Source organism: Phacochoerus africanus, chromosome 8 (assembly GCF_016906955.1).
Source record: "Phacochoerus africanus isolate WHEZ1 chromosome 8, ROS_Pafr_v1, whole genome shotgun sequence".
Lineage (NCBI taxonomy): Eukaryota > Metazoa > Chordata > Mammalia > Artiodactyla > Suidae > Phacochoerus > Phacochoerus africanus.
The window spans coordinates 138,161,750-138,175,665 of record NC_062551.1 but is presented as its reverse complement, the minus strand read 5'-3'; the positions used below and the strand labels follow the sequence as shown (position 1 = coordinate 138,175,665).

Sequence of the window (13,916 nt, the reverse complement as noted above, 5' to 3'; positions counted from 1 at the left end):
GCATTCATCTACAACTCTGCTTTTGTTTGAGGTTCACTAGCTAAAAGGATTTTATGATGCTTTTTGACAATTAGTGTGATTGTGTATATACTTGTACTGAAATGTTCCTTATTAAGTCCCAGAGAAACATTGAGATGAAGGTTCATTTTAATAGAAATTCCCTTTTTTTTTTTTTTTGCTTTTTTAGGGCTGCACCCGTGGCATATGGAGGTTCGCAGGCTAGGGGTCAAATAGAAGTTACAGCTGCCACCTGGCCTACACCACCACCACAGCAATGCAATCAGAGCCACGTCTGCAACCTATAACCACAGCTCATGGCAACACCAGATCCTTAACCCACTGAACGAGGCCACGAATCGAACTCACAACCTCATGGTTACTAGTTGGATTCATTTCCACTGTGTCACAATAAGATCTCCTCTCTCTGCTATTTAATAATTATTCATGGATTTCCCATTGTGGCTTAGTGGTAACAAACCTGACTAGTATCCTTGAGGACACAGGTTCGATCCCTGGCCCTGCTCAGTGGGATAAGTTTCCGACATTGCTGTGAGCTGTGGTGTAGGCTGGTGGCTATAGCTCTGCTTCAACCCCTAGCCTGGGAACTTCCATATGCCACAGGTACAGGCCTAAGAATGCAAAATAGTAATAGTAATCATCATCATCGTCACCATTCATTAAAGAAGGAAATTCTCAATAGAACTTATTGAGAACTTATTATATACTGTACATTCACTAATTTAATATTCCCAGTTACCAGCAGGATATATATATTACCTCCATTTTGAAGATGATAAAACTAGTCAAAACAGGAAATATGCCCTGAGGTGGTAAGGAGGGAAGCTGGAGTCTACCTTAGTCTGACTAATCTGACTAATCCCAAAGCCCATGTGTACTCTTTCCAGGAGAGCATAAGAAATTCTCTCTGGGGAGTTCCTGTCATGGTGCAGCAGAAACGAATCTGACTAAGAACCATGAGGCTTGGTGTTCAATCCCTGGCCTCGCTCAGTGGGTTAAGGATCCAGCGTTGCCATGAGCTGTGATGTAGGTCGCAGACATAGCTCGGATGGCTCTGGCGTAGGCCGGTGGCTACAGCTCTGATTCGACCCCTAGCCTGGGAACCTCCGTATGCCATGGGTGCAGCCCTGAAAAGAAAAAAAAAGAAATTCTCTTTGGAACTCATGATGAAAACAAGGTAAGGGCTATGGTTAAATATGTGAGGAGATGGCACAGATTGGATTGTGCCCACCTACTCCAAAAATATGTTGAGGACTGAACCCTTACTACCTTAAAATGTTATCTTATTTGGAAATAGGGTTGTTGCAGATGTAATAAGTACAAACGAGGTCATACTGGAGTAGGGTGGGCCCTTAATCTAAAATGAGTTGTGTTGGTATAAGAGGAGGAGAGAGAGGCACACAGGAGAGAGCCTAACTAAGACAGCAAAGCAAAGATGATGACACCTACAAGCCAGGAACATCAAGAACTGCCACTTGTCGGAGTTCCCATCGTGGCTCAGTAGAAACAAATCTGACTAGCATCCATGAGGACAGAGGTTTGATCCCTGGCCTTGCTCAGTGGGTTAAGGATCCGGTGTTGCCATGAGCTGTGGTGTAGGTCACAGGTGTGGCTCAGATCCCACATTACTGTGACTGTGGCATAGGCGCTGATTTGACTCCTAGCCTGGAAACCTCCATATACCACAGGTGCAGCCCTAAAAAGGCAAAGATAAGATGAGATGAGATAAGATAAAATGAATTGCTAGCTGTCACCAGAAGCTAGAAACAGGCATGGAACAGCCTCTCCCTCAGAAGGAGCCAACCCTGTAAAAACCTTGCTTTTGGACTTCTAGCCACTAGAACTGTGAAAAAATTAATTTATGTTGTTGTAAGCTGTCTGGTTCGTGGATTTGTTACTGCAGCCCTAGAAAACTAACAGGGGATAAGAGAGCTTTATCAGGCCCAACCTGAGACTTGATGCCCTGCCTGAGAAGTGACAGTCACTTATTTTTCCTTCATCATTTGTGATTCTACAGAAAACCCACCCCTAATGCAGTGTGAGACTTGAAACACATTTTTGGTGACTTCTCAGGAAAAAGAAAAGTGTTTATATATATGATTCACCAAAGTTATGGTCATATTGTAACATTTTATAATGCCCATACAAGTCACAATGACACTGGGAGAGGATGTGCTTTAACTGAAGTTTCACTCTGATGGTTGCTATTGGCAACCAGTCCTACAAGAGGCGCAAGTGAAGGCCTAATTAGGGCAGGAGTCAAGAAGAGATCACAGGTAATTGAGGTCATACACAACTGAGGTCAGACAGGTGGCCACCATCCAATGTAGTCACACTAAGGAGATCAAGGTCTGAGGCAGCAGAGACAACAGGTGAGGACTGGAGACTGAACACTGATGGAAATAATTAAAAGCTGAATCTGACAAGGACATCAGAGCTAGGTCAAACAAGAAATATGATAGAATCTAAGGTAAGTCTGAGATTATCATCTTCAGAAACCTGGTGTCCCTCAACTGACTCTTTAGACCGGAGACCTTTGGCTGTTAAAAGGACTGTACCTCTACCCATGCCAGCCTAATGCCAACAGAGCCACTTTACCTTCCTCATTCCCTCAAGGTGCTGATACCTGACACAGGTGAGAAAGAAAATGTGGACAAAGAGCACACAGCACTGACGTCTTTAGGCGCCTATAGAGAATGGAGAGATCATCCACCTGCTCACAGAAGTCCTCCTCGGCAATCTTTGAGCCAGAACTTCAAGGGCAGATGATCCTTTTTTTGTAAACAACTTCAGTGTTTCAAGATTTTTTTAATAATCTAACCATTTCTCTTCATTCCGAAATTTCCTACCAGCCAGGAAAAAAAAACAAAATGGCTAATGTTAAGACTAGAAAGTGAATGCTGCTGTCCACTCATTCATTCACTCACTTGGTCAAACATATTTACGAGCCTGGGGAGGGGGTTCATAACTTCCACATGTTTTGGTAAATGCTAGTTCCTGACTTGAGACAGTAACAGTTCAGACAGGAAGGCATTATCAAATCCATGACCTACGATGAAGTAAGTACCTAGAATCAAGAAAGCAAGTCCTTCCACCATGGGGACTGGTATGTGGGTGGAACTGTTTGTGTACGGGACAGGGTGAGGGGAGAGATGGAGCTGATAAGAGATGAAGAGCAGAAGTAGTCGAGGCCTCCTGCTGGGCACCTAAGCCATGCGGCCTCAGCAGCAATGGCACGGTCAGCCCTGTTTTATAGACACATCATTTCCACAGCTCTGTTGTGGCCTAGAGCGGAAAAGGGGCTACCTCATGGCAGAGGAAATTAGTTATAGTATTGCCAGGTTCAGGCTTTAGTTCATCGTGCTGGGTTTAAAAGAGGAATGGCAAGACTTGGGGAATATCACAGGTTACAAATAACATGGTTCCTACTTCACAGATGAAGATGGCCTTACAGAGTCCCAATCACTATCTCAGGCATTTTTTCTTCAGTAGGAATAGTGGATATGTGCCCTCCATGTCCACAGCCCTTATTACGACAGGTGAAGGCAGCTTATTCCAAGGATTTTCCAGGATTAGAAAATTCTCAGACAATATATCCTTACTGACAATTCACACAAATGATCTCAATAATCGTTAACCACAATGGTAGATGATATTTTCTTTAGCAACTTCTCTCCAAATGTGACAGCAGTCTAAAAGGAATATTTACAGTGCATGTTCCCGTAAGCAGAATTACGAGGAAACCCCGATAACAGTTTGAAACACCACTGTCCCCAGCTCTGTTGTGGTAGGTTATTCATAGCATGTCCCCATTTTAGCAGATGTGATTCATTACTGTGTATCACAGGGATCATTCTCAACACCTGTGGACACTTTTTATGAGCAGTGTATCTGTAGGGGTAATTCTGTTAAAGGAGGTTAATGACATTAATCCCATTTTACAGATGGGAATAAAAGCAACTGGTTTATCATATTTTCTCAGGTCAGATAGTAAATCAATGCCTCATTTACATTCATTAGAATTTTCACTCCATTCAATTTCAAACTAAGCTCCTTCCCTAAGGCATTTAATTGGCATCAAGAATTTTCTGGCATTTGCTCCTCACTGATTCTCCTGTCAGTTGAGGCCATATATGAGCAAGGCGCTGGTTTAATGGTACAAGACCTGCCAGGAAATTGTGAGTGGGTCAGCTGAGCCAGCCTGTAGAAGGTAGTTTAGGATCAGTGCAGGGGCAGCCTTCAATAACAATGGTTAGCAATAGTGGTATTAACGGAGGGCTCCCTATGTGTGGGCCCTGTGTCGAGCATTATGTATGGTTTATTGTTCATAACTCATAGTGGCGGCCTCAGTTAGACCGCATTTTTCAAATGAGAAAAGGGAGATTCAGAGATTGGCTTGGGTAAGGGATACAGCATTAAGCAGAAAGAGGATTTGAGACTAGACCATCTGAAGACAGACTTTATGGTTTCAGTCACTAAGCCTGTGGTTCTCAAAAGTTACTATTCATCAGAATCACCTGGAAGCACCTTAAAGCACAAATCACTGGGCTCACTCCCAGAGTTTGGTGTGATGCAGGGTTGAAATTTTGCGTTTCTAACCAGTTCTCAGGAAAACTGAGGCTCGCGATCCAGATACCATGCTTTAAGAACTGCTTTCGGTGATATTTAGTGTGATTTATCTTTGACTGTTGTTCAGCACACAGTGGGAAGCCATTCGCAGTTTTGGTGGAAGTCATGACCTGGCCAGAGTTCTGTTTTTAAAAGATTAATCTGGCAGCTATGTACAGGGTACCAGAGGACAGATGGCCAGCCAGGAGGTTCCCAGCTAAGGCAAGCAGAAACAGAGAGACAGCAATAGATGTGGGGAAGTATTGCCCCACTGGAGGGAGAGAATTTGCTGATTGAGGAAAAAGGGGTCATCAGAGGTGACCCTCTACTTTTTTTGGTCTGAGTGGCCAGAAGAGTTGTCACACCATTTCTAGAAATTGAGAGGACGCAAGGGAGGTCCACCTACTTGTGCATTTTATCGCCTGTTTCCACAGAGCTTCCTACCATTTGTTCCCTTTTTCTTCTGTTTTTCTTTATGAGATTTCCAAAGTGTTTTCCTCTTCTTTCCTTATAGGACCAGTGTATCCAAAGTGCAGCCGTAGAATCTTGCTCTCCTCTGAGATGCTATTCTTATTTCCGGAGGACCTCTGATTGTCCACTCTCCCTGTCAACTTCTCCTTCATAGCAAGGCAGCGTACCTCGCACGCTGCTCGAGGGTTTTAATTGATACTACCAGTCGTTAGTAAGTTTATGGCTTCTCGGTTTTCCCTGCAGCCTATCTGGGGAACACACAGTCAGTGATAGAGGCCTTATAATCCATCATGAATGGTGTTCAAAATAATACCTGTTTTTAAGCTCAAAATTGTTGTATTGGTTTTTGGTCTCACATTTTGCTTTTATGTAATTTCTCTTCCATAAATAAAGAATGCACTCTTAAAATCCCATTTACAAATACACATCCTTGAGGGAGTATTTAGTCTTCAATTTAAAACAAATTACCTTACCTTAAAAGTACAATTTTTAAAAGTCCTTAAATTGATTTTTCTAAACTAAAATAATAGGGAAGCTAGAATAATAGGAAAGAAAACTTCTGAGACTCTCTCCATAAAGTAAGTGGTTTTACAAAACAATCCCACAGAATGTATCTTTAAAAGGAAATTTGATTTTATTCATGAAATTTTTTTTCAAGTGAGGATAGGTATCTGTGATGAGGGTATATTATGGCTGAGATAAACTGAATGTTAGCATTTATAAGTTACTATTCTGTTGTTAAATGCTTGTTATCTGTGCTTTGATTATAACAATTAGAACAATTCTTTTTCATTAAATATACTCACAGAATTTACCCCCTACTTTTCTTGAAAATCTGAGACCATCTCTCAGGGTTGCCACAAACTTTCTTCCTTAGTCCCTCCAAACCTCTCAAGTACTTCTTCTCTTTACCTTCAGATAAAGAAACAGTGCCCCTCCTTTCTAAAGCTCTCACCTTCCTCTCCAAGGCCTTGCTCTCCACTCATGCCCCCTGCCCAACCCCATCACTTCCTCCCTTCCTCTGCCACTGGCTCTTTCTCAGCCTCCACTCATCTCCTTCAAACTTCTCTCTCCCTTCTGTCCCTGACACCAAAACTGATGCCTGACAACTTTGAAAAAGCAACAAGCTCCTTGTTCGGCCTCCGTCTTTAATGCAATAATAGCCAAAGAGAGGAAAGGAGCCCCTGAACATGGTAAGAGGTATTTGGGTCTGGTCCACTTCAGGGTGACAAAGATAGGAGTCCTTCTGAAACATGTCTGAATAGCTGGGTGGGGAACCTGAAATCAGCCTAACAGAAGGCAGGGAAGCCCCTCACTACACTGGTCCTGGAAGTTGCACCTACAGTTGTTTCATCCTGGGGTGTTTGCTTGGGGCTCTAATCTGCTCAGTTGGTGACAGAGGTGAAGAGAAGCCTGAAGAGGCCCCAGCAGTCCCATGGCTGTGTCAGGGTCCTGCCAGTGAAGGCACAGTTCCACTTTCTCTGCGCCCTAGGTGAGCTCACTGGACAGTGTTCTCACAGCTATTTCTCCTTTGGACAACAGCTCAGCCTTAGTTTCAGAGCATTTTTTAGCAAACGTCCTCTCTCCATCACCGTGGGGGTTTGCAGAGGTGAAATGGTGATATTTTTCGAGGTTGTATATAGTAGTGATTAAGAGTAAACTCTCCCAGGCAGACTGGCCAGGTTCACATTCCAGCAATGACATTTCCAAATATGATATTGGCCAAGCCAGTTATAATTAACCTCTTTCTATTTGCTTCCTCATCTATAAAATGATGAAACTAATAGTACTTATTTCATGATTACTGTGACGATTAAGTGAAACAATCTATGCAAGTCCCTTAAAATAGTGTCTGGCACAGAGTTACTGCTCAATAAATGTTAGCTATTGTATGAAATATATATTCTCATACAACAAATTCCTACCTGAATATAAACATGCATATATATGTGTTCGTGGGTGTATATATACATATGTGTATGTGTGTGTGTGTATATATATATATATCATATATATATATATCCCCTATTAAATGCTACTGTTTCATTTCCGTGGAGCCTTTTTCATTTCTTTTCTTTCTTCTCTTAGTTTAACAAATAATTGGTGAGGACCCACTATATTCCAGGCACAGGGGATACAGTGATCAGCAAAATGGACCTAGTCCTTGTCTTACAGAGTTGGTGAATGGGCTGATGATAAGAGGGTACGAGGTCTAATCAGTGAATATATGAATGAATAAGTAGGTCAATGAATGTTTCTAGCTGTTTTTTACTTAATAAATAGTAAGTGTTTTGATCTCTGAGAATAAATAAAAATGTCTTTAAAATCTGTGCTACTCTGTTCATAATGCCATTTCTACTATGAAGCATAACCATGCCAAATCCCAGAGTGACCATGGGTCTACTTCCCACTGTTGTTCATCTTCTAAACAAGCATCTGGGATCCAGGTAGAGCAAAAAGGCCAGGTGAAGGAGGTATTTCAATATCCTTCTAAAGATAGATGGTAGGGGGTAATTACTATCTGTCTCAGTTCCAACCTTCTCACTTTTCCAGCTGTCTCATGCAGAGATTCACTGGCCAGAGACTGTTCTTTTTAAAAAATCTGGTTCAGGCACTACTGGAAACCTAATGTAGCAGGTGAAGTATTCAGGCCCATGACGAATCAGGGCCAGACACAAATAGAAGGCTGTGGACTCAAGGGCTTCAAAGAAAGACATTTAAGGCAGTGCTGAACTTGGAGCTGCTGTTTGCACTTGCTAAGAGCCAGACTCCAAAGGAGGCAGCAGCTGCAAATGCATATAAACAAAGGGAGCATGTTCCTGGAGTTCCTAGGGGAACCCACGGAGGCTCGGATTACCCATTCCCCAGATGGACGAGGTTTCCTTTTAGCTTGGTGTCTCATATTAAAAGGTTGACCAAGAGGTGCTTCCAGAGTGGTGCTTGGGGAATATTTGCAGTGGGAGTTGCATGACTAATTCTTTCAACACAGTGTAGAAAACTTATTCCTGAGGATATTATATATTTTAAAAATAGCATGAAAAAGAGGAACTCTGTCTTTTCCCCACATATTCCTAAAATGGAAGCGATTGTTTTTCTAACTCCCTAAAGTATACAAGTATGGGGGTGGGTTGAGGAATCTCTAAGGAAGTAATCCCAGAATGACATTATTCATTTTCTGATTGGAATATTGAGTGTGTGATTCAAATCTGGATTAAAATTGATGGGGTTCTTTGGGTTGTCTGTTGTCTTTTTTACCCTAGCCCCTGACTTTAGTGAAAATTTTGCCTATTGAGGGAATTCAGGATTCGACTGTGAACATATAAAACCCAGCACTGCATGATCCAAAGCATCAATAGGTTCATGACCAGAAGCCCGATATTCTAACACCAAGCCCAGTCATCCACTAGATACTGAAAAATCCAAATTGCTAATGAGAGGATAGACCCTATGTGTTCACTTCACTCCAGCAGATCACAAGTCTTTCTCTAATTCAGCAACACTGCAGGGCAGAAAAACAAGGAGCCACGGTGTGTGTTGTGATCCTTCTCCTCCCTGTTACTGGCCAGGTCACTCACCTCTGGCAAATTACCTGCCCTTTCTGCCCTTCAGTTTCTTGAAATAATAACAATAATAGTAATACCCATCCCACATGGTTGCTGGGAATATGAAATGAGAAATTAAATATATATATATGTGTGTGAAATAGATGTTCTAGCACTTATGACTTTAAGAAATGCTTTTATAGACATTATCCTAAGTGATCCTTCTATGAAACTTAATGGCTTTGCATCAGAGAATTGTGAGTATGATATTCCTGTTTTGCTACATTGTCTCAGTTATGTGTCCAAGAGAACAAGCCCATTCTCCCAGGCCACAGTCCCAAAGGCAGGGTGAATGTGGAGTTCTTGCTTTCACTAGAGAAGTTTCTATGCAAAACTTTGGCATTTGGCAATAGCCCAATCGTGGCAGCCGCAAACACAGTCAAGTAATTTTCACTGTGGCATCCACAAAGACTTCGGTGAATTCTTCTACGTGAAAAGTCTTTAAAACACACAGTAACCATGTGGTACTTGGCATTAATAGTGTTTGGGGAGTTCCTGCTGTAGCACGATGGGATCAGTGGTGTCTCAGGAGCACTGGGACACAGGGAGTTTTTCTTTGTTTTTGTTTTTTGCTTTTATGGCTGCACCTGTGGCATATGGAAGTTTCCAGGCCAGGGGTCAAACCAGGGGTCAAATCCCTAACGCAGGATCCACACACATCTACAACCCACACCACAGCTCACAGCAACAACAGATCCTCAACCCACTGAGCCAGGCCAGGGATCACACCCCAGTCCTCATGGATACTAATCAGTTCAGTAGGGTGCAGTAGGTTAAGGATCGGATCTGGTGTTGCTGCAACTGCATAGGTCATGACTGAGGCTCAGATCTGATTCCTAGCTCAGAAACACCATATGCCACAGGGAAGCCAAAAATGAAAAGAAAAAAAAAAAATACTGCTTGGAAACATTCAAAAGAACCTGTTAGGTATGTCAACTGCCTGGTCTCTGCCCCATTCAGCAGGTTATGGAAACCAGCAGAGGGGTTACCTCTATGGGCCTGCCTGGGGTAGAAGGGGTTTGGCCCTTCCAATAGTGAGGTGCAGGCCCTCTGCACCCCACACTACTTGGACCCCAGGGCTGCTGCTTGGTCACACTAGCTGTGGCCAGAGACAGGCTAGAGTCAACTAGTAAATCCCTACAGGGCCTCCATACAACCATTCAAAAAATTGTATAAGAAAATGCATTAACAAAGGACCTCATGCATTTTTTTTTTCAAGAAGAATTTCATAAAAAATTTTCCATTTGTCTCAGTTCCAAGGGCTGTGAGCATTCTTCAATTTAGGCTTTCATTTAGCAAATATTTATCCAGGGCTTTGTGGACACTACAGCACATGAAATAAACATGAAGCTTGTTTGCTGCTCTCATAGAGCTTTTATTCTAGTGAGAGAGAGAAGCGACAGACAAATTTTTCAAAGTAAGTGATGTAGGAGAGTTCCTGTTGTGGCTCAGTGGTAACAAATCCAACTAGTATCTATGAGGATGCGGGTTTGACCCTTGGCCTCCCTCAATGAGTTAAGGATCCAACATTGCAGGAGTTCCCATTGTGGCGCAGCAGAAACAAATCCAACCAGTATCCATGAGGATGCAGGTTCTATCCCTAGCCTCGTTCAGTGGGTTAAGGATCCGGTGTTGCCATGAGCTGTGGTGTAGGCCGGCAGCTGTAGCTCTGATTCAACCCCTAGCCCAGGAACTTCCATATGTCCTAAGTGCAAGCCTAAAAAGCGGAAAAAAAAAAAAATGTAAATGATGTAGTATGTTAAAGCAGGGTTAAAGGATAGAGAGAGAAAGAGATGTGGTTTGCAATTTTAAATAGGATGGTCAGGGAAGGCCTCCCCGAAGAGCTAACATTTGAGCAAAGCTGTGAATAGAGTGAACAAGAAAGCCACTGGCCTCTAGGGGAAGAGCATTCCAGATGGTAGGAACAGCAGGTACAAATCCCTTGAGGCAGGATCATGTCTGTGAATTCAAGAAACAGCCAGGAAGCCAAAAGGAGCAAAATAATCATAGGGAAGAATAATAGCAGACAAAGTAGAGAAGTAACCAGGGCCAGGTCATGAAGCAGATGTAGGCCACTGGGAGGATCTGGGATTTGCTGAGATAGAGAGGCCTGTCAATGCAGGGATTGAACAGAGAAGGAATCGCATTAAGTTGCTTCTTAAAGGATCACCTGACCTAAGGTATTTTATGGCACTGAGAGGAATGGTGGCCAATTAATTTGCTATTTTTAATTTTTTTATTAAACTAGGGTTGATTTATAATATTGTATTAATTTCAGGTATACAGCAGAGTCATCCTGTACAGTGTGTGTGTACAGGATCTTTCGCATTACAAGTTATTACAAGGCATTAAATATAGTTAACCTGTGCTATACAGTAAATCCTTGTTTATCTATTTTATACAATAGCTCATATCTGTTAATCTCATATCCCTAGTTAATCCTTCCCTCCCCTCCTTTCTCCTTTGGTGACCATAAATTTCTTTTCAAAGTCTGTGGGTCTGTTTCTGTCTTGTAAGTTCATTTGTATCAGTTTTTTCAGATTCCACTTATAAATGATAATATATGATATTTGTCTTTGTCTGACTTTTTTAGATTCCACATATAAATGATAATGTATGATATTTGTCTTTCTCTGTCTGACTTCACTTAACATGATAATTTCTAGGTCCATGTTGCTGCAAATGGCATATTTCATTCTTTTGATGGCTACATAATATTCCATTATATATGTATATACATAAATACACACCACATCTTTATCCATTCCTCTGTCAGTGAACACTTAGGCTACTTCCATGTCTTGACTATTGTGAATAGTGCTGCAGTGAACCTTGGGGTGCATGTATCTTTTTGAATTAGAGTTTTCATCTTTTCCATATATGCACAGGAGTGGGATTGCTGAATCTTATGGCAACTCTATTTATAGTTTTTTTAAGGAAACTTCATGTTGTTTTCCATAGTGGCTGCAATTAATTTGCTCTTTTAAATCTACTGTCCATTCATACAATTATTTAATAAATACTTTATTTGGCACAGACCCTGGCCTATGTACTAGGGGAGGCAGACAAGTTTAAAAAGCAATGATGAATGATTTAATAAAGAACATCCCAAAGAGGGCATCCAACCAGGTGTTGGAGAGGAGAATGCCCAGGACTGAAAGCTGAGTAACGTTATCCAGTGGAAGAGGAGAAGGAAATACTGCTCTAGGCATAAGTGGTAATAAGGATGAGGACGATATGGGTCAGGGATTCTTCTGCCTACTTTATGTGTATGTCATCCTGTACTCCACACAAAGACCCCCTATGATAGCTACCATTACTATCCTCCAGTGCTCAGAAGGAAAATAAGGCACAGGAAGGCTAAGTCACTTGCTCAAGAGCCACAGCCAGGAAGGGGAGATGCTGGGACCGGAAACCTGACTCTGTCTGACTCAGACTTTATGTTTCTGACCACCTGGCCACCTTGCACAGAGCTGAGCCTGAGAAATGAACCTGCAGAAATGACCAGGAGTTTAGTTCCACCAAATTCTTTTTTTCAATAGGTGTCGAAAGCATACTCTGTGCCAGACCCCAAATGCCAGGGCAACAGAGATAAATAACAAAGCCTGACTCCTGTTCTGAAGGAGCGTGCAGTCTGGTGCCACATATCAAGGCTTAATAAACACCAATATAAGGATGGCCATGCAGATCTAGCTGTGCAGAAGGCCACAGAGCACTTCTTACAGAATCCGCAGTCATGTTCCTGCCAACACCAAAGGCAAGAGCAGTGGTCGGCCCAGCAGGAAATGTCAAACCTGTGGCTGCCCCAGGATTCAGAGACATATCCTCACACCAGAGTAGGGTAAGAGCCCCCACATTACTGGCAGGAGAAGAGCTTTTCAATGAGAAAAAGGCACCCTAGCAACATAATACTGCTTTGTTATTCAGGGTCTGACAGTAGAGAATACACAGAGGAGGAGAGGAAAGCTTTAGTGCTGTGTGATGAGGCAAAAGGTCCCAGAGGTTTGGTATACATTCACTTAAAACAAAACAAAACAAAAAAAAATTGCTTGTAATTTTGTAACCTCCTTAGGGTGTTTCAAATGGTTTGTGAAGATCAATGTTCTGCATGTTCAAAGAGTTTAGGGAGTTTTAAAATCTTCCCATTCAGACTGGCCTGTCATAAAGAACAAAGGAACATGGAATTTCTTGCAGGGATTTGACTTCATACAAGGGAGCCTAGAGATGTAAAATCAACGAAGATGGCCTTTGAACATTCCTCCATCCAGAAGGGGAAAAGAATGTGTAGTGCTCTGTAGGCATCTGTGTAGTTGCTTCTTTCATCTTCCATCAATAAAATTGGTTTTCTGATTTTTATTTACATACCCACACAGTGGCCATTATTATAAAGCAGTGATTAAAAGCTTGGGCTCAGATGGACTAGAGGTCAAATTCAAGTTCAACCATTTATAAGCTATGTGACCTTGGGCCGGTTAGTTGCCCTAAGCCTCAGATGTCTCAGCTGTAGGATGAAAATAAAATCCCCTTATTCATAGGGTTGCAATGAGGGTTAAGTGAGAATATAATTTGCACAAGCGTGAAACACTGAATAAATGTAAAATAAACTATGTATTTTTTCTGTTTTGCCATTAGCTCATGTATTTTAGTCCTTATTATTCCTCTTCCAAGGGAACTATTAAATGAAAGACAAGTGGAGTTCCTACTTTCACTGAGATTGTGTTGTTTGGCCCAAAGGTGGAAAGCAGATTAGGAAAGCAACATGTTTAGGGTTTATCTATTGCTCTAAAGCAGTAGTTAATAAACTATGGCCCACAGGCCAGATCCAACTCCCTGCTTATTTTTGTAAAGTTTTAGTGAAGCACAGTCCTACTTCCTTGTTTGCATACTGTCCACGTCTGCTTTTATGCTACAATAGCAGCATTTGTTGAATAAGTGCAACAGAAACTATGTGGTCTGCAAAGCCTAAAATATTTAGTATCTGGCCTTTCACAGGAAAAATTTTCTGACCCTTCCTCTAGAAACATAAAGAAATAATCCAATTTCCCAAGTCACATAGCTCTGAAACTGCAGACGTTGGAAACCCATCTCCTCATGGAAAATTATAAAGTCAGTCTTCAGGAACACATTAACCTCAACTTGTCAATGCCAGGTGCTGTGTGAGACTCCAGGGGATACAGAGACTCCTAGGCAGGGTCCATCCACGGTCTAATTGGGGGT

General features: G+C 42.0%; 1 protein-coding gene across 5 annotated transcripts in view; it reads left to right on the top strand.

Moving 5' to 3' along the window:
- Positions 1 to 13,916, top strand: part of TNNI3K (TNNI3 interacting kinase) — a 278,366-nt gene that overhangs the window by 247,650 nt on the left and 16,800 nt on the right. The window contains exon 24 of one of the 5 annotated variants that reach the window (XM_047788641.1): positions 5,141 to 7,051. The exons of the other annotated variants lie outside the window; for them this stretch is intronic. Coding sequence (XP_047644597.1) covers positions 5,141 to 5,168 — 28 coding nt within the window. The 3' untranslated portion in view covers positions 5,169 to 7,051. Of the gene's footprint in view, positions 1 to 5,140; positions 7,052 to 13,916 lie in introns of those variants that run through there. 5 annotated transcript variants of the gene reach the window in all.